Raw genomic sequence first — 23,186 nt, 5'->3', positions numbered from 1 at the left:
ACGCGCGCGCGTGTGATAATGGCATGTAGGGCGCTTTGATTGTGCCCTTAGCACTTGAAGCATCGGAGCTCGGAGCGATCTAATCATATGATCATTCGATCTGGTGGTTTGATCTAGTCTATAAGATGCTTTTTAAGTAGATCCAGTAGTTGGATTTATTGAACCATCACTAAAGTAAACTGTAAGGTTAAATCACATTTGATCTACCGATTGAGATTGATTAATAACGATCTAATGATTATTATTAAAATAACAGTTTATAACTGTTACTTAAGCAGTTATGGACAGTTGGATTAACAATTATTCAACACAATACAGAAGTAACTATTGTCTAGTTATTAATAAAAAGATAATAAAATTTCTTTGATCTTCAATATTTTTTTTTTTTTTGATACGTTTTGTATTTAAATTTCGTGTCTTTGTCTCTTGCTATAGTAGAAAATCTGAAAGTGTTCTGGTTTATTTTTCGTTTGTTCCCAACACAATTAAACAAACAGATGATTCTGGGCTCCATTGTAATCTAGAGAAATATTTGTTATAACCTTTGCATACATTTCTGATGGGGGCAAATAATTTCTTAAGGAAAACAACTTTTTAACGCGCCTTAGGAGTATTTCGTTTTTCTACTTTCTTTTACTTTTTTCTAACAGTAGACTCATGTATAAAAGGTTCAAAATGTTACAAGCTAAAGAAGAATAGGAATACTACAAAAAGCAAGTATTCACCAATAAGCAGATCTCAAAAAGAATTATTAAGCTCTACTATTGACATCTGTGTGATTGTTTCCCTCTCTCCAGATAATCAACATAAGTTACATAAGGCAAAGAAGAACTACATTCCAAATGAAACTGTTTTTATATTGGCAAAACATTCCTCTACAACAAAAGGTAGATTTCAACAACTCGTTTTGGCATCACCCATTGAACCCTAGATGTGTAGAAGATAAAAGACCACTACTCTGTTGCAACAGGACAATGGATCAAAAGATCATCAAATTCAACCATCTCTCTACTATCCTTACACACACAACAACCATCCAAGATAAATTATACTCATATTGATAGATTATCCACTGTTAAATTTTCCCCAAGCCAGCTGTACAAACAAAAAAAATGCAACTTTCCTCCATAATTTGCTTTGCCAAATACTCTTTCACAAAAACTGTTTATCCTAGATCCTCTGAGCACCTCACAGTTGGATCGCACATCAAACTTACCATTCTGACTAAGCTTCCAAAGTAGTCTATGTTAGATTTATTTTTAAAAAATTAATAAATAAGACTATTTATTTTGGGTATTTCAAATAATTATGAATATGGTATATCTAAAAGTTTTATGTGCATTTAATTGAAAGATTTTTACATCTTTCAAGTCAATCCAAAATTTTGGAGGGAAAACCAAAATTTTAAAGTCTAGGGAGAAAAACTTTGCCCCACATTAGCTAGATACAAAAACACACAATCTCATATCTTCTTTCTATTCTCCTTCATATCTCTTTTGTGTTATTCTCTCCATAAAGATGTTTCTTGTTATTACTCTAGAAAGTGCTATTTTAGCGTAACATTTGAGCTTCATTGTATCCTGTGAACTATTTTATCAAATCCTTTAGCACTTAAAATGGGGACAAAATATATTATAAAGATATCGTGGTTGCGATCAAGCCTTGAAGTCCCAATTTCATTTTGCCTTCATAGTTTCCCTGTTATTTCCATAATATTTTCTAACAGGCAGGCCCTTCACATGGGGGAAAATTAGAGTACAATATATCAAAGAAGAATCAATAGATTCTGACTCCCAATCGTAGAACCCTCTCACAAAACTCATATTCCACGATCTGATCCCCCTACAACCTGTAGAAAACCTAGTAAAGTATGAATAGAAGTGTCCTTATCCTCTCCACTATCAAAAACGAACCAGGAAACAACTCCATTGAGGCAATACCTCCTCACTGACCTCACCACTCATCAGGTCAACTTTTTTATTTATTGTCTTATGTTACAATTCGACCAAAGCGTATTACAGGATCATTTCTGTAGAATCATGATATAAGAAAACTAAGTTCCTTACTACCTCAAGAATTATCCAGTAACTTCATAACAGGGCCTGCAACTGAAAATATGAGCAGTAATTTCCCACAGCTTGTACATTTGACACGCATCAACAACTCAAAAGTTCAATGTGTCAATATAAAAAACCAGTTGGGTTCAGTTTAGGGCGGCTTAAACCTTAGCCCTAACTAGATCCAAAAAGGACCTTATCTCATAAAACTTCAAAAGGAAAATTTGTTGCAAAAAATTATGAACCTTAAAGAGCCACCACATAGAACAAGTTATTCTGGACTTAATGCAGATCCCCAAAATACCATGATTTCTTGCATTCAGGATAAAGTAAAGGGTGCATAAATTGGAGACAAGATCATCCCCGTGGCATGGGAACCTACGCATTCATTCCATGAAGAGGTAATGCCTTAGCCAGTGTACATCTATATCCACTCTACTGGATTTCTCAGCCACTGTAACGGTAATCCAATTAATTCAAAACTTCAAACATTCACCAATTCCACATTATAAAAAGGAAAATGCCCTCCATAGACAGATTGGCATGGAATATATTTACTGCCATTCACCTGCTGTTAAATGCTTCACAGACCAACGATTATCAGTTCCATTGTATTGTCTAGCTAATTGCCTGTAATTTCCTGTGCGCATGTGAGAAGTGAGGAGAACCCAGAGGCTATAAGGAAGGCTAGAAGAGAAATTAAATCACCTGTACAGAGATATTAGAAAAATTGTATCATGCTTCAGTACCACCACCATTATATTCCTTCTCCTCCTCCTTCCTCCAAAGAGTATCACTACTACTGGGACCAACGCCAGCTCTCTCCACTGATGCCATTCTCATATACCACTACGATCGACTACCACCAACAATGCCATTCAACGACAAATACCTCCACTGCTGCTCCCTGCCCTTGCCACGCACCTATGAAAATATCCACTTGCAATGAATACTAGCTTTGTCGTCACATAAACAAATTTAGCTCTATGTTTGTTCTATATGTTGAATAGCTGCAACTTAGAAAGTATCATTCAAGGATGACCATAGAAAGCTTAAAAGTTTAATAAAATAGAGATGAGGGGATAGTGAAAATTAATGGTCAATAACTATCAGAGTCATCTTTTTAGGTATCTTCAGAGTTCAGTCAATCATTCATAAGAATTGGGAATATCGAGGAGCATGTTATGCATAAAGAATTAATTGGGTAGGCTTCTGCTTTTACATTGTTCAGATTTTGCAGAGGAAGGTTAAGCATGCAGAAATTCGGAGACTTGTTTTAGTTGTTGCCTACTGCTATTAATGTGGTTTATGGAATAAAACCAAATCAAGTGTTCGTATTGCAATAAAAAAATAAAAATAAAAAATAAAACGCTTCCTTGTGAAAGTAAACCATAAGGAAATGAAAAGCACAATCCATTACCAAGAAAAATCCATCAAACACATAAAGCAAAAGAAATTATACCCCTAAGTAACACAGAACTTCCATTGATGACACTCTCTGTGTCTTAAAAAAGGTAAGGAAACATATTCAGGACAGGGGAGGAGAGAAAGAAAAACTTACAGAATCCACAAGAAAACTCAAAAACTAAATGGTTTCTCTCGGGTTTCGTTCCCGAAGATTGCTTCCCAAACATGTGGGTGCGCTGGTTTTTTCTCCATATACTCTTTAATAGCTTTCTCGTTGACGAAAAATCCCTTCTGGGTTAACGCTGCAATTACAGTACGAGCTTCTTCAACACCCTTATTCAAACACAATCTGGCAACCAAGCCCAGAAAAGTTTGGACATTCGGAGAGTGACCAGCCTCCAACATCTCGACGCAAAAGGCAACGGCGTCGTCCAAATGGTCGCACTGATAAAAACCTTGTATCAACACGGAGTAAGAGACGGCATTGGGAGAAATCCCATTGCTTTGCATTTTCCTGAAAATCCTTTTGGCATCGTCGAACTTCTGGGCCTTGCAGAAGCCTTCCACGACGGCGGTGTAGATAACCACTTCAGGAATCGTACCCTTTTCGCGCATCAAACCGAAGAGCTTCATGGCCTCTTGAACAAGCCCGTCTTTGCAAAGCCCATCGAGCATGGCCACGGCATTGGGGATTAGACCCGTTTCCTTCAGCTTCCTGAAGATCTCCTCGGCATCTTGCGGCGGCGGAGGCGGTGATGTCTCCACTTTTACTTCTCTTTCTTTTTCTTCCTCTTGCTCTTGTTTCGCACCAACTCCAAGCTTCAATTTATCCAGAAACTCAAAGTCGGCTTTGTTGTTAGCGGCAGAGAGTTTTCTGTTATTGTCGAATCTGGGATTTGCTGGGCCTCTCAAAGGCCGGTTGGGAATGGGCTCAGGAGGACGCTCTTGGTCGCTATTGCGGCGGCTATTTCTGTTACCACCATCATCGTTGAATCGTCCTCTGACGCCGCCGGCATCTTCCAGGGAGCTGGAGCTCAAACGGCATATTCTCCACCAATATGGAAGGGGCCTAGAAACAAGCTTGGAAATCCGGCTCTGCACTTGCAGTGATGCCATGCGCGAGTGAATGAAGGAATGGATTGGATGAGACTTTAGGGTTAGGGCTTTTGCTTGCCCCTTTTCTTCTCTTCCCCCAACACACTAAACCCCCCAAGCCAAAACGGGAGGATATATCGGTCATTTACCAGTTGAGAAGCGAGGGCAATAACGGTAAAACAGAAACAGGAGGAGCAAATAAAAAAGGACCAGATAAGGCTCTGTTTTTTCTTCACTCTTCCCAGCTGCCTCTTCTGCCTTTTTCTCTGCCTCCGCCGGCGACGGAGTTATGATTAAGCTCAGGTGGGAAGCTTCTTTGCATTTTCGCTATTGATTTTGCGTTGGCTGCTGCTTAGCGTTGTCAATCGAAAGGTAAGCGGCTCTCTCGACTCACATCTTGGTAGGGGATATGGAAATCTGCAGCAATCAACGTGGTAGTAGCATCATGTGGTTCTTCAGGGATAGAGGGTTTGATGATAAAAGTATCCATGAAATGTTCAAAAAGTGCAAGCGCCTTGAGGGTGTAGAAAGGGAGAGAGCATCCGAGAATTGGGATTACCTCAAAAGCATTGGCATTCAGGAGAGAAAGCTCCCTTCAATTGTTTCAAAGTGTCCCAAGATCCTTGCAATGGGTCTCCATGAGAAGCTTGTTCCCACGGTTGAGTGCCTCTCCACGCTTGCTACAAAACCCCAGGAAGTTGCTTCCGCCATAGCTAAGTTTCCTCCCATACTCTCGCATAGTGTGGAAGAGAAGCTCTGTCCACTTCTGGCATTTTTTCAGGCACTGGGTGTGCCTGAAAAGCAACTTGGCAAAATGATATTGCTCAACCCGAGGCTCATCAGCTACAGCATTGAATTGAAGCTGACAGAGATAGTGGACTTTCTTGGTACTATTGGCCTGGCCAGAGATGGGATGATTGGCAAAGTTCTGGCAAAAAACCCATTTATTATGGGTTATAGCGTCGACAAAAGGCTACGACCTACTTCAGATTTTTTGAAATCAGTAGGTCTTACAGAGCATGATCTTCAAACAGTGGCAATGAACTTCCCTGAAGTTCTCTGTAGAGATGTGAATAAGGTGCTGAGACCCAATTTCGATTATTTAAAGAGATGTGGATTTGGAGATGGACAGATAGCAGCTTTGATAACTGGTTTTCCCCCTGTTCTGATAAAGAGCATCCAAAATTCCTTAGAGCCTCGGATCAGGTTTCTGGTGGAGGTAATGGGGAGACGTATTGATGAAGTCACTGATTATCCTGACTTCTTTCGGCATGGCTTGAAGAAAAGATTGGAGTTGCGGCACAAACTTTTGAAAAAGAAGAATATAGCTTGTAGCTTGAGTGAAATGCTGGACTGTAATCAAAAGAAGTTCTTAATGAAGTTTGGTTTCTTTGTAGGGTATGCCTAAGGTACGCTGGTCACATCCTTCTTTTCTTTTTTGTTCAATTTTCTTAAAATCTAGCTTAGTTTGCCTTTGTAATTTAAATGTCTTCTTGGAAGTGGAATGCAATCAACTAGTATATGGTTCTTCTAGGCACATCAATGAAAACTGTTGACTTCAGTATCTGATTAAGCAATTAGTGACTTTCAAATATAGCTTAATCGAAAGTTCTAACAATTATGAGGTTTATCTGCCGGTAACTTCAATGACACAGTGCCCATTGTCTAGATTTTATGTTCTTTTTCTGCTTTTAGAGAAAGCAATCTTTTGCTCGTTCAAGAAACGTGTTAAGATATAGGTGCACTGGATCTGTGGGCGAACGCACATGATACCATGGTTACAATATTCCTTTTTGAGTTCGTAGGAGTATGCAAGATTCTCTAGCTACACTATGCCATAGTGTTGTTATTAGCTTTTTTTTTTTTTTTTTTTTGAAGTAATTGCAAAATTTATTAAAAAAAGCGCAAAGGCACAACCCAAGAACTCATGGAATATACAAGAGAGAAGCCTACCTAGAAGGGAGAAAAGATCTAAGAATACATGAAAATTCAAAAAACTAGAGTATGACTGTATGAGGCAGTGGCCCAAAGAAAGAGAGTGTTAAAGAATAAAGCCTTTAATTCCACTAAGGTCCTCTCATGGTTCTCAAAGCCACGACCGTTTGTTATTAGCTTATAACCGGTGGTCCATAGTGGTTCCAGCTTTAAGCATAAATATCAATGAAATATTGCAACTTTATAAGTGATGGTTGTTTTTGAAGAGAACCAACCAACTAATAGTACAGTGTATGCTCCCAGACAGAAAAAGATGAACATTTGATTTAGGAAATCAACAGCGTAGATATCTGCTGCAAAAATGTCTTGATATTATGTGCAAAAAGTATCTGCTGCCTCAACATTCTTATAAGGTTTAAGGAAATGGACGATCAGATTAGTTGTGGAGATCAAACTCCCCAGTAAAGTTGAAGCTTGGATTGTTTCCCTGCTGTTAGAGAAATTTGGTTCTCAGATTCAATTCATGGAACTCTCTAGGAAGATATTGCAAGTTAATGCTTTACTATGAATTAGCCAATGAATTAGTTCCTAATCACATGCAAGACATTAGACCCTGATATCATATGCTATGCATCAAGGAGAGAATCAGGAATGGTAGACAAATTTAAGAACATCAAATGCTATACAGATATATCTAGAACTATCCTGGACCCTCAGGTACCTTCATTTAAACCTGTCTTCATATGGCCTTTTACGGGTACTTCCTTCAGATCACTGACTTTTCTCAAACTACCTGTTTTCCATTCTCCTTCCAAATCGTTGCAGCCGTTTCTTGTGCATTCTTCCTTACACAACCACTTGCTTCTTATTAATACGAAGAAAAACAAGTGAAAAACAAAAATCTTATGTTTTTATGCTCATAAATATGTTAATAGAAAGTACATTCCATTAGTCATCACAGATACACAGCTTTTGCTCGCGCACCTAGCACAATCATCATAGCTAGCAAAAAAGCAAAATTCAGAAAGAATAAGTCCAAGTATAATTTAGATTGTTAAAGCTAGAGACCAACTCTTTCTCCTTTCAATAACGCTGGAGACCAACTAAGTTTTAAGAATAAAATAATGTATGCTATGAACAGCAGACATGGTGCCATTTGATATACACCTGCAGTTTAAGAGTATATAAAGTTGTATGCATTGCTGGAATAAAAGAGAAGAAGAAAAGCATATTGCAGCTCTCATCTCCCCTGTTTTCCTCTCTTTTTTGTTTTCTGCAGAAAGTTATAGCAACTTTCTTTGTTTGTTAGACCTGATTTACTCGAGTTTTCTTGGCTGTCCGTGTGTATTATTATACTTGCTGAATATCCAGCCAACACTAGGAAAATATTAGAAGTTAATGCTTTACTACGAATTATCCAATGAACTAGTTCCTAGTCACGTACAAGTCATTAAACCATGATATCACATGCTATCCATCAAGGAGAGAATCAGGATTGTGGACAAATTTTTTCATGATCGCATCATGCGTAATCTCTCATTTTATGAGTTCCATTTGATAGACCAAATTGCAGATGCTAGTGCATATGGATATGGCATACTGTTTATTTGCCAAATAAATTTTGTTCCTTCCAACTTCATATTAAAAGTCAACAACAATCAAAACTGCATAAACCAAAAAATAAATAAACAGAGAAACAAAAAGAAAGGATTTCTTGCAGAGGACATCTTGAGTTAAAAAAGAGATTACATTGGTTATGAATACCCATTAGCCTATATTGCAAGCATGAATCTCACAAGAACATACAGGTAATAAGGCTAAGGTTGAACTTGTACAGAATTGAAGAGACATTAGTGCCATATTCAATACTTTCTGAGAACAAATGGGTATCTTTCAAAAACTTACCATTATAATGCAAAAGAAAAGTGCCTACTAACGCCAGGAGCTTAATTAAAGAAGTGAACTATAGGATGAGCTTCAGCCTTCTGCAATAACGTTAACGGAAGTTACAGAACAACCTTTGGAAGACAATGTTGTAGTAGAAACTGTACTCTCAGGGGTGCTGAAGGAAGCATCCATCAAAGGCCATCTGAAGAAAGGTTTGAATGGAGGCACGTGAGGGGCCGACATAGTTCCACCTATAATCTGGCATATAGCCTGTGCTTGAGGCCTCTCACTGGCAATGGGATGTGAACATGCAAGCCCCAAAAGTAAAAGCCTCTCTACTTCATCAACCACATACTCATTGCCGAGCCTCTCATCTACAGCTTCTTGCATGTTGCCTTCACGATGCAACATCCAAACCCAATCAACCAAGGAATAGAAACATTCATGGTGATCGATCCCGGTCGCTGGACTTCTCCCACACACTACCTCAAGTACCACTGCACCAAAACCAAATACATCGGATTCCGGTGTAGCTTTCCCTGTGTGGAAGCACTCCGGAGCAACATAGCCCATGGTGCCGGCAACTCCAGGTAATCCTAGTTCAGCATAAGAGTTCCTTCCATTATCCAAGGCTCGAGCAAGGCCGAAGTCGCTCAGGCGAGCATTGTAGTTGGAGTCAAGCAAGATGTTGCTGGCCTTGAGGTCACGGTGCACAACCTTCTGGTCATACTCATTGTGCAAATAATGCAGTGCTGATGCTACATCTGCTAGTATCTTGTATCGACGTTCCCAATTCAAAGTGTTGTGGTTGGAAGCCTCATACAGGTGTTTATCAAGACTACCATTTGGCATAAAGTCGTACAGCAATAGTAGCTTCCCCTTATCATAGCACCACCCTTCACAAAGACACTATATATTACAGAGGCGATCAAGGATATTGAAAACTAGAATTTTAATGAAGCCAATGCATAGCAAGAATATCAATTGATCAGCTGCATATATCTTTGAAAAAAAAGAAGAAAAAAGTAACATTAAAGAGAAGGTTACCAATTAAGCGAACAAGATGTTTATGGCGAAGGCGGTAAATAATGGTGAGCTCAGCTAAGAAATCATCTTTCCCTTTGATTTTGTCTCTGGAGAATTGCTTTACAGCTATTTCAGTAGCAGTATTATGATCCTTGATGTTCAGAATTCCTTTGTAAACAATTCCAAACCCACCTTTACCCAACCTCATACTCTCATGGAAGTTGTTGGTAGCCTTCTTTATATCCTTATACTTGAATTCCTTGGGCATCTCAGGCAACCAACTCAAGCTCTTATCAAAAAAGATAGGCTCCTCATCAGTTCTTCTTCGCTTCTTCACGTATACAACACCGCATAGAACCAACAATATCACACCTGCAGGGACTCCTACCCCAAGACCTATCTTCAATGAAATCAAATCACTTTCCTTCTTTAGAACATCTACCTCTAAGCTCCATTTCAAGACACAATGCAACTCGATCTCTGGATAATCACCTGTAGAAGCAGCAAACCCAAAGTAAGATTGTTGATTAACATAGTTTTTCAGGTTTATGGTCTCGCTGAGAAGAGGCTTTTCAGGCTTTTGTTCCCCTTGTTTTGCCATGTAAACCTTCATTAGCTTGGACTTGCCATTATACTGGACCCAGACAGAGTGATTGGTGCTTTCTTCGGGGGATAATTTGATACCATGAACATCGAGAGAGATAGTCTTGTTTGATCTAACGGAGTTTATGTTGAGGCCAATATGGTTGTCATCAGGATCGTAGTCTTGCTTTTTTGTATCAAATTCTATAGCCACGATCTGGTTAGTATGGTTACCATCAGTGTCAACATTGGTGAGGCCAAGCCATTGCCCGAAACTTGCTGCCGGTATCGAGGTATCCGGGGCTATGAGAAAGGCAAGACCATGGCCAGCAGTCCAGTTCAGCTCTCTGTAAATGTTTATGTCGAAACTTGAGTTGAAGGAGGCATGGTTGTCATCGGACGACCACAGCTTGAAGGGCTTTGAATACATAATGCGGCCGGCCTTGTTAGTGAGTTTGTCGAGTTGGCTGACTGTGTCTGGGGTTATCTGAAGCGCTCCGTATACAATGGATGACTCCCCTTGAAACTGTAAGTAATTGTTATCCTTGGTCTGATCAAATACATCAAACGTGAAATTATTCGGTCCTGTAAAGGATGGTGCAGCTTCTATGTTAACCATATGCAAATGGCTGAAAAGGATAATAATAGCAACGGTCATACTCATTTTGTTTTACTAACAAGCAGAGTGTAGCTCAAAGCTGCAGATGGGGGATCAATGAGCACTTTTCTACCTTCTCTCATATATATCAATACTCCGACACCGTAGATTATTTCAATCCATCATTTCTTTGATCAATATTCCCCAAGGAATAGTGAAGAGGGCGGGTGGTTTGACAATTTGGCAATAAGAGTTGGTAATTCCACCATGGCGGCGGTCATTTGGAGAAGTAGGACCAGGAAATGGACTCAACGCGGAACGCCTGATGCGCGCAGTTACTTGCTCGGCCAATTATAGGTCGCTATACACAAGGAAAATGATCATGAGACGTTGAAAAACAAGTCTAGCAACGAAAACGTTAATGGAAAAGTTGAAGCAAAAATCAACGGATTATCTCATATTTTATTTGACAACAACATTATTTTATGGATCAAGCGGATGGCTACTGTATGACTGGGGAGGCCTCTCTCCCTCTCTTTCCCATTTTTACTTTTCATTTTCTTCGTTTATTTTTTGTCCGCAACATTGGAAGCCAAAGCTGCCATGTTTCACTCCTCTGCATCCATGCACCCACGCCCCACTTCTCCGTCACCACCTGTTTCCGCTACTCCTGTCAACACTGCCACCAAGCGCCAACCCGACGTGTACGCTACTTCTTTTCGGTCCACGCGTCAGATCATTGGCTTTCCCTCGTCTTCCGCAGTGCTATACACTTGGATTTCCACTTGTAAGAAATTTGAATCCCTGTCCGGAACGACATTGGCACTTTAGCGTAATACCACATTAGGCTTAGTGGTGGACCATGCATCTTTAGCAGCCCACACATTTGTTTCTCTTAGAAGAGGGTCTTAGGTGTCAAATCGTCAATTATTTTGTAAGAATTGATGAACTTAATCATTTAATTTATATTTTAACATTCTCCCTAATGTGTAGGCTCCAACTCGCTCTTAATATATGAGGCCTAACACATGAAATATTTAATAGAAATAAGAGATGAAGTGTATGTTGCACACGCCTCTGCCTAAGCCGCCTCTTTTCAGTCCACGAGTCAGATGGTCGGTTCTCCCTCTGGGCTTCCACACTGCTGTACATGCACTTGGATTCCCACTTCTAAGAAATTTGAATCCACTTCCGTGTTGACGTTGACAACTTTAGTGTAATACAGTAATACCACATAAGGCCTAGCGGTGGAGCATGCATCTTTAGCAGTGTGAGCGTTCAATAAGACAGAAGATGGTAGCAATGGCGATGCGATTGCAGAATTCCACGCATTAGATGAACTCAATGACCGCATATTGGTCATTGAAGATGGTGAGGCACGGAGATTGATGGCAGCAGCCCTTTAATTAAAATCATATGAAGAGACATTGGCGGAGTATAATGACCCAGAGAAAATCGCTAGCCAGATTTGCGTTATCACCCTCCAAAATGACTAGTCAATTTGAAGGTTTCCTAAAATTCTTTGTAAAGCTCAGTTTCACCTAATAACTAGACAACGTAAGATTTAGTACCTATAAGTATCTATATAAACTACTCACTTTATGTGAGCTATTTATCTCTTCTCAATATGAGATCAGGGTGTTACAAAATCTCCATTTTAAACTCCTGACATTCTCGTCATGGTCACGTCATGCAATAATCCAGTACCATATGGCTTGACGTTACTATATGGCTTTAGTACCATTTGTAACGACCCAAGAAAAAACGCTAGCTAAATCTGCGCTATCGATCACTCCAAAATGACTAGTCAATTTGAAACTTCCCTATAATCCCTTATAAAGTTTAGTTTCACCTAATAACTAGGTAATGTAAGGCTTAGTATACATGAGTATCTTTATAAATTACTCACTCTATATGAGTTATTCATCTCTTCTCAATATAAAACTGGGGTGTTACATAGAAAAACAAGAAGTAGTGGCGGAGGAATCAAGAGATGAAAGTCGATCCAATAGGATTAGGGGGATGGCAGTGACAAGTTTGAGTGTCTCAAGGCTGAGTTTCATAGTGATCAGATTAGTCAGAAAAAGCCACATGCTGGAGATGGGTCTATGAATGTGGTAGAACCCACATTTTTAGAAATTTGGATTCCCACTTCTTAGAAAGTTAACATCCACGTGTGTATATATATATAGACACACACATGTGCATGTATTTACGTATCTTTTTATTGTATTTTTATACCTTAATTTCTATACATAGAATAGGTGATAACTTGATATTTTTGTAAAAACACCCAAACGAGTGTGGAGGTGTTAAAATGGTCAATTTCTAGACAAAATAAAATTAGGTTTGTTACAAAATGTTTGAACGTTTTCGTGGAATGATCTAATGTTGCAATGCTACACAGAACGTTTGAAAGTTGCTTTAAATGATCGAACGTTGCAATGTTGCACAAAACGTTCAAACATTCCTTTACATGATCGAACAGTGACAGTCTGCATGCAATGAAATTTGGTCATTTCAACATAAGCATCGGGGAAGTGGTCTATTTAATGGGCTAAGTTGTAACGTAGATCCCCATTTCGCCCATTTTTCTAATATTAATCCCCAGAGAGAGAGAAAAAGAGGCTTTTCTTGAAAATTGTGCTCTTGGGGCTTGAAAAGCTCCTACATCTAAGATATAAAGCTTAATCAGCATTAGTTTATGTGTTATTTTCCATGTTCAAGCTTTGACTTTCGTGAAAGCTTTCATACTTGTTGCATTTTCTTAATATTGGGCAAAAGCTAGGCCTTTTAGGTAGATGAGCTCCACCCTTGCAAGAAATGTGTGAACTTTAAGGATTAGCTTTCTTTTTAACCTTAAAGCAGTTTTTAACCACATGTCTTTTAACACCTTAGAGCATTTTCTTCGTTGTTTAACAAGGGAAATGTGACTATGGGAGAAATGTTAGGAGCTTTTGAGTTTTTAAGTTGTGTTTTTAACTTTGGTTGTTTTTAAACGTTTATGTATGTTTTGTGGTACCCTATAGGAGTGTTGTAACCATTTAGGATCTTAGGTAAGTGATAGATCAGGTTTTTGTTGAATGAATTAGGGAAAAACACATTATGGGGCAAAATGATCAAACAGTCTTAAAGAGCGAACAAACAATCCCCGAAAACCCATTTTGGGTTATTGCTTAGCAGGTTATCCCCAAGACTGTGGATTAGAGCTATTAGCAAGGTTTGAAAGGCCAAGTGAAGGCTTATAGAGGCGAATTTATGTATTTTATTTGTGTATTTTGTAACTGTTTATACATGAAAGCCCTGGTTGTATTTGTGATAGAAAGTGATACTGAAGTATTTAGTCTTTCAATTCATATAAACAGTTCTCTTTCGGCTGAATTTTCATTTTGATATTTGTGTTTTAGTGGAAAATGTAATGATTAAATTTAAATAGTATTTATTCTGTTAATATTTGGATTAATTATTTTAATTAAGGAAATTTTTAGTTATTTAGTTTAAGGTTAGCGGCTAGTAGTTAAAACTAGTAAAAGATAATATTTTTAAGTGATCTAGAAAATAATACTAGAAGTTTAAAAAAATTAAAATAAAAATTGATTTGGTCAACTAAAGTGTCTTTGAAAAAAAAAAACACAACACAAAAAGAAGAGAGGTTATCACATGGGTTCTTATTGAAGAAAGAGGTGTTGACTTTGTTTAAAAGGTAATTCTTTCTATCGAAGAGAAGTGACATATTTTGAAAAAAAAAATAATAATAATTTATAGGTGAGAGACTTCGCAGCATTCATTAATACAAAAAGCTCTATTATAACTCTATTTTCAAGCTACCTTTTAGCCTTACTGGATCTGCAAGCACTGAAGTTTTTACTGTCTATTTCTGGAGAATCCTGTTTCTAAATGGTATGAGTTTACTCCCCTGTATAAGTATTGCAACATTTCCTAAACCCCAAAAGTAAATATGGATAAGACACAACACAAGACGTTTGGTCAAGTCGAGAGGTGATTGACAGAGAAATATTCAGCAAACTTATTGCATTTTTTTTTTAAAATAATATATATATATAATAAAAAAAATTGGTGAGAATCTCTAGAAATAGCAAAATTAATCGAGCAATAAATTCTCTCTCTCTATCTCTCTGGTTTGGTCAAGTCGAGAGGTGATTGACAGAGAAATATTCAGCAAACTTATTGCATTTTTTAAAAAAAATAATAATAAATATATATATAAAAATGGGTGAGAATCTCTAGAAATAGCAAAATTAATCGAGCAATAAATTCTCTCTCTCTCTATCTCTCTTGTTTGGTCAAGTCGAGAGGTGATTGACAGAGAAATATTCAGCAAACTTATTGCATTTTTTAAAAAAAATAATAATAAATATATATATATAAAAATGGGTGAGAATCTATAGAAATAACAAAATTAATCAAGCAATAAATTCTCTCTCTTTATCTAGGCTTTAAATTTAAAAGCAAAAGTAAGGATCAGGCTTGTGTGCTATAGTTAAAACTACAACACACATGCTGTTAAAAAATGAAGGGTTGAGATTTAATCTCTCGCTACTCTCTTCCTTCTCACCACTTTCATTTTTTTTTGTTCCCCTTGGCTCAAGTCTACTCCCTTTTCTATTGTAAAAGAATTCTCGCTACTCTCTCCCTTCTCTCATTTTCTCTGATTCTCATAATCTTCTTTCTCTTCCTCCCTTGATTCTCAGCGTACCATCAGCTCACTCTTCTTCTCTACCTCTCAATTTACTCTTCCCTCTCTCTTTCTTTCTTCTCTGTGTTTTCTTCGACATTTATTTCCACTCTGTTTCTCTCTCTAAATTTTTCTCCTAAATTATTTGATATAATTGACTGAGAAATCTAGAAGAGAAAAATCCCCTGTTCAGCTCAAAAGAAAACAAAACCCAATATTGGTAAAAGAATTTCATAATGAAACTTGCAATAACCGACCAAAAGAATAAGACAACCAATGAAGTGAAGGAGTTGTGCAACAAAGTTACCGAGACGAAGATAGTCAATTCGACAAATTTCGAATCTAAACCACACAGAATTTTGTCCAAATACTCCAAACCCCATGTAGCCCATTCCCAAATGCCTAATCTTGAAAAAAAGAAAAAATATCAATTAGATTGCGCCAAATTTGTGCCAAAATACGAACTCAAAACAACGCTTTCTGCAATCCTCAAGTTTTGAAGCTCTCTCACATGTGTAATTCATCACTCCACAAAAAGGAGAGAAATGTCGAAGAAAACACAAATAAGAAAGAAAACACAAATTAATAAGCTTTCAACGAAAAGCTTCGCAACAATCTTTCTAAATCACATCGGCTCCGTGGGTTTTTTCTTCTTTTTGGTTTTTGTCCCACACTGAAAGTTTAAAAGAAAGTTTTGCACTTTATATTAGCCAGCACAGCCGCGTTGCTCGGCCAAGATCAGCGGAAGCAAAACAATCCAACACTCACCTCTGTTTCATATGTTATGCTCGTTAAATTTGAAAGCAAAATTTCTAAAAAGAACTTATATGTAATAAGGCAGAGCTCTAAGGTAGAAGAAGTTGTAGAGAATTGAGTAGACATCAGTGCCATTTTCATTATTCAAAAAACTTACAAAACAGAACAAATGGCTATCATTCAGAACATACGCGGGTATCTGTTTCAAAAACAATTCCCATTTTAATGTATAAGGAAAGTGTCTAATAACTCCATGGTGCTGAAGCCTTCTGCAATAACGTTACTCGCTGCTCATGTTGGTTGCAGAACAACCTTTGCAAGACAATGTTGCAGTAGAAGAATTAAATGTACTCTCAGCAGTGCTAATGGAAGAATCCATCAAAGGCCATGTGAAGAAAGGTTTGAATGGGGGTACACGAGGGGCCGATATAGTTCCACCTATAATCTGGCATATAGCCAGTGCTTGAGGCCTCTCACTAGCAACGGGATGTGAACATGCGAGTCCCAAAAGTAAAAGCCTCTCTGCTTCGTCAACAACATACTCATTGTCGAGCCTCTCATCTACAGCTTCTTGAATCTTGCCTTCACGATGTAACATCCAAACCCAATCAACCAAGGAATAGAAAAGTTGCTGGTGATCGATCCCGGTCGCTGGACTTCTCCCGCACACTACCTCAAGTACCACTGCACCAAAACCAAACACATCCGATTCTGGTGTAGCTTTCCCTGTGTGGAAGCACTCCGGAGCAACATAGCCCATGGTGCCGGGGACTCCGACTACTCCTTGTTCGGCATAAGAGCTCCTTCCATTATCTAAGGCTCGAGCAAGGCCAAAATCACTGAGGCGAGCATTGTATTCGGAGTCAAGCAAGATGTTGCTGGCTTTGAGGTCACGGTGCACAACCTTCTGGTCATACTCATTGTGCAAATAATTCAGTGCTGATGCTACATCTGCTAGTATTTTGTATCGACGTTCCCAATTCAAAGTGTTGTGGTTGGAAGCCTTATACAGGTGTTTGTCAAGACTACCATTTGGCATAAACTCGTACAATAGTAGTAGCTTCCCCTTGTCATAGCACCACCCTTAACAAAGACTATGTATTAGAGATGTGATCGAGGATGAAAAGTATAATTTTAATGAAGCCAATGCATAGCAGAGAATATCAATTGATAGAATGTCCAAAAGAAAAAAAAGTAACAAGAAGATAGAAAGAGAAAAAGAACATTGAAGAGAAGGTTACCAATTAAGCGAACAAGATGTTTATGGCGAAGGCGGTAAATAATGGTGAGCTCAGCCAAGAAATCATCTTTGCCTTTGATTTTGTCTCTGGAGAATTGCTTTACAGCTATTTCAGTAGCAGTATGATCATCCTTGATATTCAGAATTCCTTTGTAAACAACGCCGAACCCACCTTCACCCAGCCTCATACTCTCATGGAAGTTGTTGGTAGCCTTCTTTATATCCTTAAACTTGAATTCCTTGGGCATCTCAGGCAACCAATTCAAGCTCTTATCAAAAAAGTTAGAGTCCTCATCACTTCTTCTTCTTCGCCTCTTCACATACAGAACACCGCATAGGATCAACAATATCACACCTGCAGGGACTCCCACCCCCAGACCAATCTTCAACGAAATCAAATCACTTTCCTCGTTTAGAACATCTACCTCTAAGCTCCATTGCAAGACAGAATGCAACTCAATCTCCAGATCATTACCTGTAGAAGCAGCAAACCCAAAGTACGATCGTTGATTCACGTAGTCTTTCAGGTTTATGGTCTCGCTGAGAAGAGGCTTTTCAGGCGCTTGTTCCCCTTGTTTCCACATGTAAACATCCAGTAGCTTGGAGCTGCCATTATAGTAGACCCAGACAGAGTGATTGGTGCTTGCTTCGGAGGATAATTCGATACCATGATCATCGAGAGATATAGTCTTGTTTGATCTGACGGAGTTGATGTTAAGGCCAATATGGTTGTCATCAGGATCGTAGTCTTGCTTTTCTGTATCAAATTCTATAGCCACGATCCGGTTAGTATGGTTACCATCGGTGGCAACATTGGTGAGGCCAAGCCATTGCCCGAAACTTGCTGCAGGCATGGAGATATCCGGGGCTATGAGAAAGGCAAGACCTTCACCAGCCGTCCAGTTCGGCTGTCTTTGCATGTTTATGAGGAAAGTTGTGTTGAAGGAAGCATGGTTGTCATCGGACGACCACAGCTTGAAGGGCTTTGAATACATAACGCGGCCGGCCTTGTTATTGAGTTTGCTGGGTTCGTTGATTGTGTTTGGGGTTATCTGAAGAGCTCCCGAAACAATGGATGAATCCCCTTGAGGCTTTAAGTAACTGTAATCCTTCGCCGTCTCATTAAATACATCAAACGTGAAATTAATCTGTCCTGAAAAGAATGGTGCAGCTTGTATGTCAACCAGATGCATAAGGTTGAAAAGGATAATAGCAAAAGTGATATTCGAACTTCCATTTGAGATATCCATTTTGTTTTAGTTCTTTTCAATGAGGAGAAGCAGAGGGTAACTGAAATTAAGTTGTGTTAAAGAATTTTCAAAATTAATATGTACTTACATTTACTTTGTAGTTTTAAAATTTAAGTCTCTCTCTTGATAGAATAGAAAATCGGAGAGTGATCAGGTTTTGTTTCGTTTGTGCAAAACACAGGCAAACAACAAAGTTTCTTTTTCTTTTTCTTTTTTGGTGTTATTGTTTCCTGCAGAAATATTTGTTATAACCCAATATGTGCACGTCAATTCATCAGAACCGATAAACACAAATAATTTCTTAATGAAAACGACTAGACTAGTTACACACTTTAAAAGAGCATTTTGTTTTCTATCTCACAAACTTACTTTTCTAACAAGTTGCATATGGGGACTCATGTATTAGCACTGTAAAAATTCATGAGCCTTACTCACCCTCAAAAGACGCTTTGAGAGAGGAGGTGTGTCCATGGCTTATAAAGTCTACAAGACAAGGATCTCTTAGTAATGTGGGACACTCTAACACGCCCCCTCACATGTGGCATCTTTGGTCAAATACATGTTCAACAACGGGAGGGAAAGGCTCATCATTTTCAAATGAATCTGTTCTGATACCATGTAAAAGTTCATGGGCCTTACTCATTCTCAAAAGACGCCTTTAGAGAAGAGAGATGTCCATGACTTATAAAGTCTATAAAACAAGGATCTCTTAGCAATGTGGGACATTTTAACACGCCCCCTCACGTGTGGCATCTTTGGCCAAACACGTGTTTAACAACGAGAGGGAAAGGTCCATCATTGTCAAATGAACCTGCTCTGATACCATGTAAAAGTCTATGGGCCTTACTTATTCTCGAAAGACGCCTTGAGAGAGGAGGGGTGTACACTGAACTTATAAAGTCTACAAGACAAGGATATCTTAGCAATGTGAGACACTTTAACAAACACTCCGAGTCGATCTGTAGATTAGAAATATCAGCCATGGCCCCTCGCCCTGTGAATCCTATAATTCTTTCAAACTATTCTTATAATTTTTTTAAACCTAAATTTGATCCCCTACTTCCGCCTATTCACACAAAAGTATTCACACAAAAGTATTTATAATAATGTGAGACACTTTAACAAGCACTCCGAGTCGATCTGTAGATTGGAAATATCAGCCATGGCCCTCGCCCTGTGAATCCTATAATTCTTTCAAACTATTCTTATAATTATTTTAAACCTAAATTTGATCCCCTACTTCCGCCGATTCACACAAAAGTATTTATGGTAGTAATTTAATAAAGCTTCCTAAAGCATGCCGTCCATGTTGACATCCCATAACTTAATAATAACAATAATAATGAAGAATATTGAAAACTTCACCTTTTGGTCCAGCTACGGAGCCTGGAGGTGGAGGTGGAGGTGGAGGCATCGGCGCTGTGGATGTATTTAGGTAGAACGGGTACACTTCGTACCTAACATTACAACTAGGGAAGAGAACTCTTCCCCCTTGCTTTCCACTACAACATATAGAAAAATTGTTTATAGCTGCCTGAAGACAACTATTGCAGTCGGTGCTGGACAGGTCCGGTGTGCACTGTACAAGGCTGTACAGATTTTGTAAAGCGGAAAAATTCACTTCCTTAACATGAAATTTCTTAACACCGATCGGAAAGTTGGAGGCCTCACGTGCCTGTTCGGTCATCGTCGTGTTCACTAGCTGGTTAAACCGGTCCTGCTCGGTGATGCTCTGGATGTTATACCAGTAAAAAATAGGGCTTGTGGCCACGGTGGAGAAGATAGACTCGTTGGAGTAGCGTACGACGCACTCGTCGTACCAAATAACAGCAACCTTCTTGCTTGAACACTCACTGGCAAGCTTTAGAGATGCGCTGGTCACGCATTTTCCGCACATTTCAGCAGTGACATCTCCACGGCAGAGGAAGAGACCGTAGACGGTTTCGTCAGCGGCGGTGGTGTTGTAGAATTCGACGTTTCCGGTGGCGTTGGAGGTTAGCCTGGTGAGGGAAGTGAGGACGGAGTTGATATTGGATATGTAGGTCGTATTTTGGGTGAAGGTAGTTTTTTCACAGACGTGGTTGATGTAATTTTGGGCAGCTACATGAGTGGTGATCAGGTTGAGGAAGGTAAGCATGGAAAGGAACACGATGGGAAGAGAGAAGAAGGGATTAAAGGAAGGCATTTTGATGAACCAATTTGCAAGATGATTTTCAGTATTGTTTTGGTGGGAGTGCGAGTATCAATGGCGGTTGAGATAAGAAGAGGACAGGAGTTGTGAAGACGCAAAGACTTGCCCTTATTTTCTGCAAGCTGTCTGCTTGACGCAAGTTCGTCAACGAATATATTTCTCTGTATCCATCGTTTCTTTGACCTTTCCTCAAAAGGAATGGTGAAGAGGGCCTGTTTCCCACTAATATGCTTACTTATCTGCAGAAATCCTGAAGCAACTTTTTTCCTTATTATCTTGTGTTTTCTTTGCATAATCTGTTGCCCTTGACGTGTATTCTGCTGGAAACAAACCAGCCAACAGATTCGGTATCAAAGCTTGGCTCAAAGAAGAGTTTTGGGCAGAAATTTGAAGAGAAAGCAGGGGATACGTTGGAAAAAGTCATGGCCAGAACAAGCAATTTGAGTTGGAGCAATGTTCAAGTTTCAGTTTTTTAAAGTGAGAATTATGATTTTTTATGAATAAAGATGAAGGCCTTATCTGTCTCTATAGATTTACCGGACATGGTGGAGTCAGGATATCAAATACCTGTGTAATCTCTTATTTTAAGACTTTCATTTGTAAAAAAAAAAAAAAAAAAAAAATGTCCGTCTTGTAGTTTGACAATTTGGCATGCATTAATAAGAGTCGATAGCTGCAACTTCCTGCACGCCCGAAATCGAAACGTAGAAGGTAGAAAGAAGCAGTCAAACGACGTATCGCGGAAGGCCTCGTGACGAAGTATTTGGTCGCTAAAGACTGCTGGGAAAATGATCATGAGATGTTGAAAGACAATAATTGAAGCAAAGAAAAATAAGAAGAAAAGGAGAAGTTGAAGCCTATATTCCAACCTGGATGGCTAGTGTATGGATACAACAAATATACGTATATTCCAACGAGATATAATATGATATATTGTCACCCCAAGATACAAACTCTTGACTACCTTTACTCACGTGGCAAAAAAAAAAAATCATAAAACTAGCTAAGAAATTACTTTGCCACATGGGCAAAGTGGTCAAAAATTGTGTCTTAGGGTGGCAAAAGATTATATCTCTACTCCAATCAAAGAGTCTTAAGAGTATTAGAATCATCTCCGGCTAGTTGTAGTGTAGGAGCATTTTTGTTCAAAAATATGTGAAAAGACAAAAATGCCTCTACACTTATAACTAATTGGATACTCTTTGATTCTGTTGAACCAAAATGGATCCGTTTCCGCCTTAAGTCCATGCGTCATACCATCGGCTTTCCCTCTTCTTTCCTACTGGATTTCTATAGGTGGTAACTTCTTTTTTGTCTGTAGAGAACCTCAAATCTGGTTGCAGAGTTTCTATTTGGGTTGTCCGCTAGGCTTTCTTTGCCGGGTGCTTTTGCACCAATCGACCGACACTCTATCACTCTCAAAGATCCCATAGCTAGCTTGGTCGACCGATCTTTGACTTGTGGCTGCGCATATATCCCATTGAAATGGTCTTCATTGCCACATGCTTCACAGGTGAAGTACTGGATCTGCTTGATCAAGGGGATGAAAGCGTGTTAGTGACCATCGTTATTAATAATATTGCGCCATTGGGAAGCCTATTTGATGTCATCATGTCAAATAAAGGTCAATATTGCAGGAATGACAACTGTAAGTGAGCCCATTGCAAATCTTTGTGCAGGCATCGCTGTTAAGTTTATAATTTTTGACACTGTTAGTAAATTTGATACAAATTAAACATGAAATTAAAATGTTAGAGTTGAAAATTTAATTTATTTAATTAAATGGATTGGAGGGGCGAAGCCAGGAGGTCTAGAGGGGGCTTAAAAAAATTTAAAAAAAAAAAAAAAAGGTTTGTGGGCCAATGGAATGGGTTTGGTTGACAGACCAATCTCCACAGACTTTTCAAAAAAGTACTCAAGTTTAAACTCTTCTAACAGCACATTACCAACATCGTTAGAAACAAAAGTCTAAACTCAAAAAAAAAAAAACAAAAACAAAAACAAAATAGTATATTAAGGCCTAAATCTAGAAGGAAAAGTTGAGCAATAAATAAAGGTCATTGATAGTGAAAAACAAAATTGCAAATTAAGAATTGAGAATTGTGATTTAGATTTTTTCAAAATTTTGAAGTTTTTCTTTAAGTTTGCCAATTCTTTTTTATTCAAGCCTTTAACAATTCAAAACAATTGCTTTTTTAAAATTTCCCATTTCTTAAAAAATTTCAATTATGTAATCAAACTTTAATTTTGATTAAGCTTTTAAATTTAGATTGCTCAATTAAATTAATTGTTATGAATATGTATAATTTTTCTTACATATTTTAATTGTATGAAATATATAATTGTACTTACCTGAATTTTTTAAAAACAACAATGATTTCATTATGATCCAAACTTCTAAATGAGTTCGTGCCAAGGTAAATTTAACAAATATAAAAACATATATTTGCTTAAGAAATTTTTTTT

The 23,186-nt window shown here is 38.4% G+C and overlaps 4 protein-coding genes across 4 annotated transcripts; 1 reads left to right on the top strand and 3 right to left on the bottom strand.

Moving 5' to 3' along the window:
- Positions 1 to 2,117: 2,117 nt before the first annotated feature.
- LOC133882038 (pentatricopeptide repeat-containing protein At4g38150) lies at positions 2,118 to 4,673 on the bottom strand. The gene is made up of 2 exons (XM_062321129.1): positions 3,619 to 4,673; positions 2,118 to 2,981 (listed from the first exon to the last, which is right to left on the bottom strand). Exon 1 carries the CDS (start codon positions 4,578 to 4,580, stop codon positions 3,636 to 3,638), a length of 945 nt encoding a protein of 314 aa, XP_062177113.1. The 5' UTR covers positions 4,581 to 4,673; the 3' UTR covers positions 2,118 to 2,981; positions 3,619 to 3,635.
- A 108-nt stretch (positions 4,674 to 4,781) lies between these two features.
- LOC133882037 (transcription termination factor MTERF6, chloroplastic/mitochondrial) lies at positions 4,782 to 6,126 on the top strand. Its single transcript, XM_062321128.1, has one exon. The coding sequence runs from the start codon at positions 4,969 to 4,971 to the stop codon at positions 5,965 to 5,967; it is 999 nt and encodes a 332-aa protein (XP_062177112.1). The 5' UTR covers positions 4,782 to 4,968; the 3' UTR covers positions 5,968 to 6,126.
- Positions 6,127 to 8,175: 2,049 nt separating this feature from the next.
- On the bottom strand, positions 8,176 to 10,744 carry LOC133882826 (probable L-type lectin-domain containing receptor kinase S.5). The gene is made up of 2 exons (XM_062322049.1): positions 9,429 to 10,744; positions 8,176 to 9,277 (listed from the first exon to the last, which is right to left on the bottom strand). The coding sequence occupies exons 1-2, from the start codon at positions 10,651 to 10,653 to the stop codon at positions 8,472 to 8,474; spliced, it is 2,031 nt and encodes a 676-aa protein (XP_062178033.1). The 5' UTR covers positions 10,654 to 10,744; the 3' UTR covers positions 8,176 to 8,471.
- A 5,385-nt stretch (positions 10,745 to 16,129) lies between these two features.
- LOC133882384 (probable L-type lectin-domain containing receptor kinase S.5) lies at positions 16,130 to 21,178 on the bottom strand. Its single transcript, XM_062321538.1, has 3 exons — positions 19,895 to 21,178; positions 17,281 to 18,432; positions 16,130 to 17,122 (listed from the first exon to the last, which is right to left on the bottom strand). The coding sequence occupies exons 1-3, from the start codon at positions 20,712 to 20,714 to the stop codon at positions 16,320 to 16,322; spliced, it is 2,775 nt and encodes a 924-aa protein (XP_062177522.1). The 5' UTR covers positions 20,715 to 21,178; the 3' UTR covers positions 16,130 to 16,319.
- Positions 21,179 to 23,186: the final 2,008 nt, after the last annotated feature.

Source organism: Alnus glutinosa, chromosome 11 (assembly GCF_958979055.1).
Source record: "Alnus glutinosa chromosome 11, dhAlnGlut1.1, whole genome shotgun sequence".
Lineage (NCBI taxonomy): Eukaryota > Viridiplantae > Streptophyta > Magnoliopsida > Fagales > Betulaceae > Alnus > Alnus glutinosa.
Note: the sequence above shows the minus strand (reverse complement) of the source record. Positions and strands in the feature narration are given on the sequence as shown.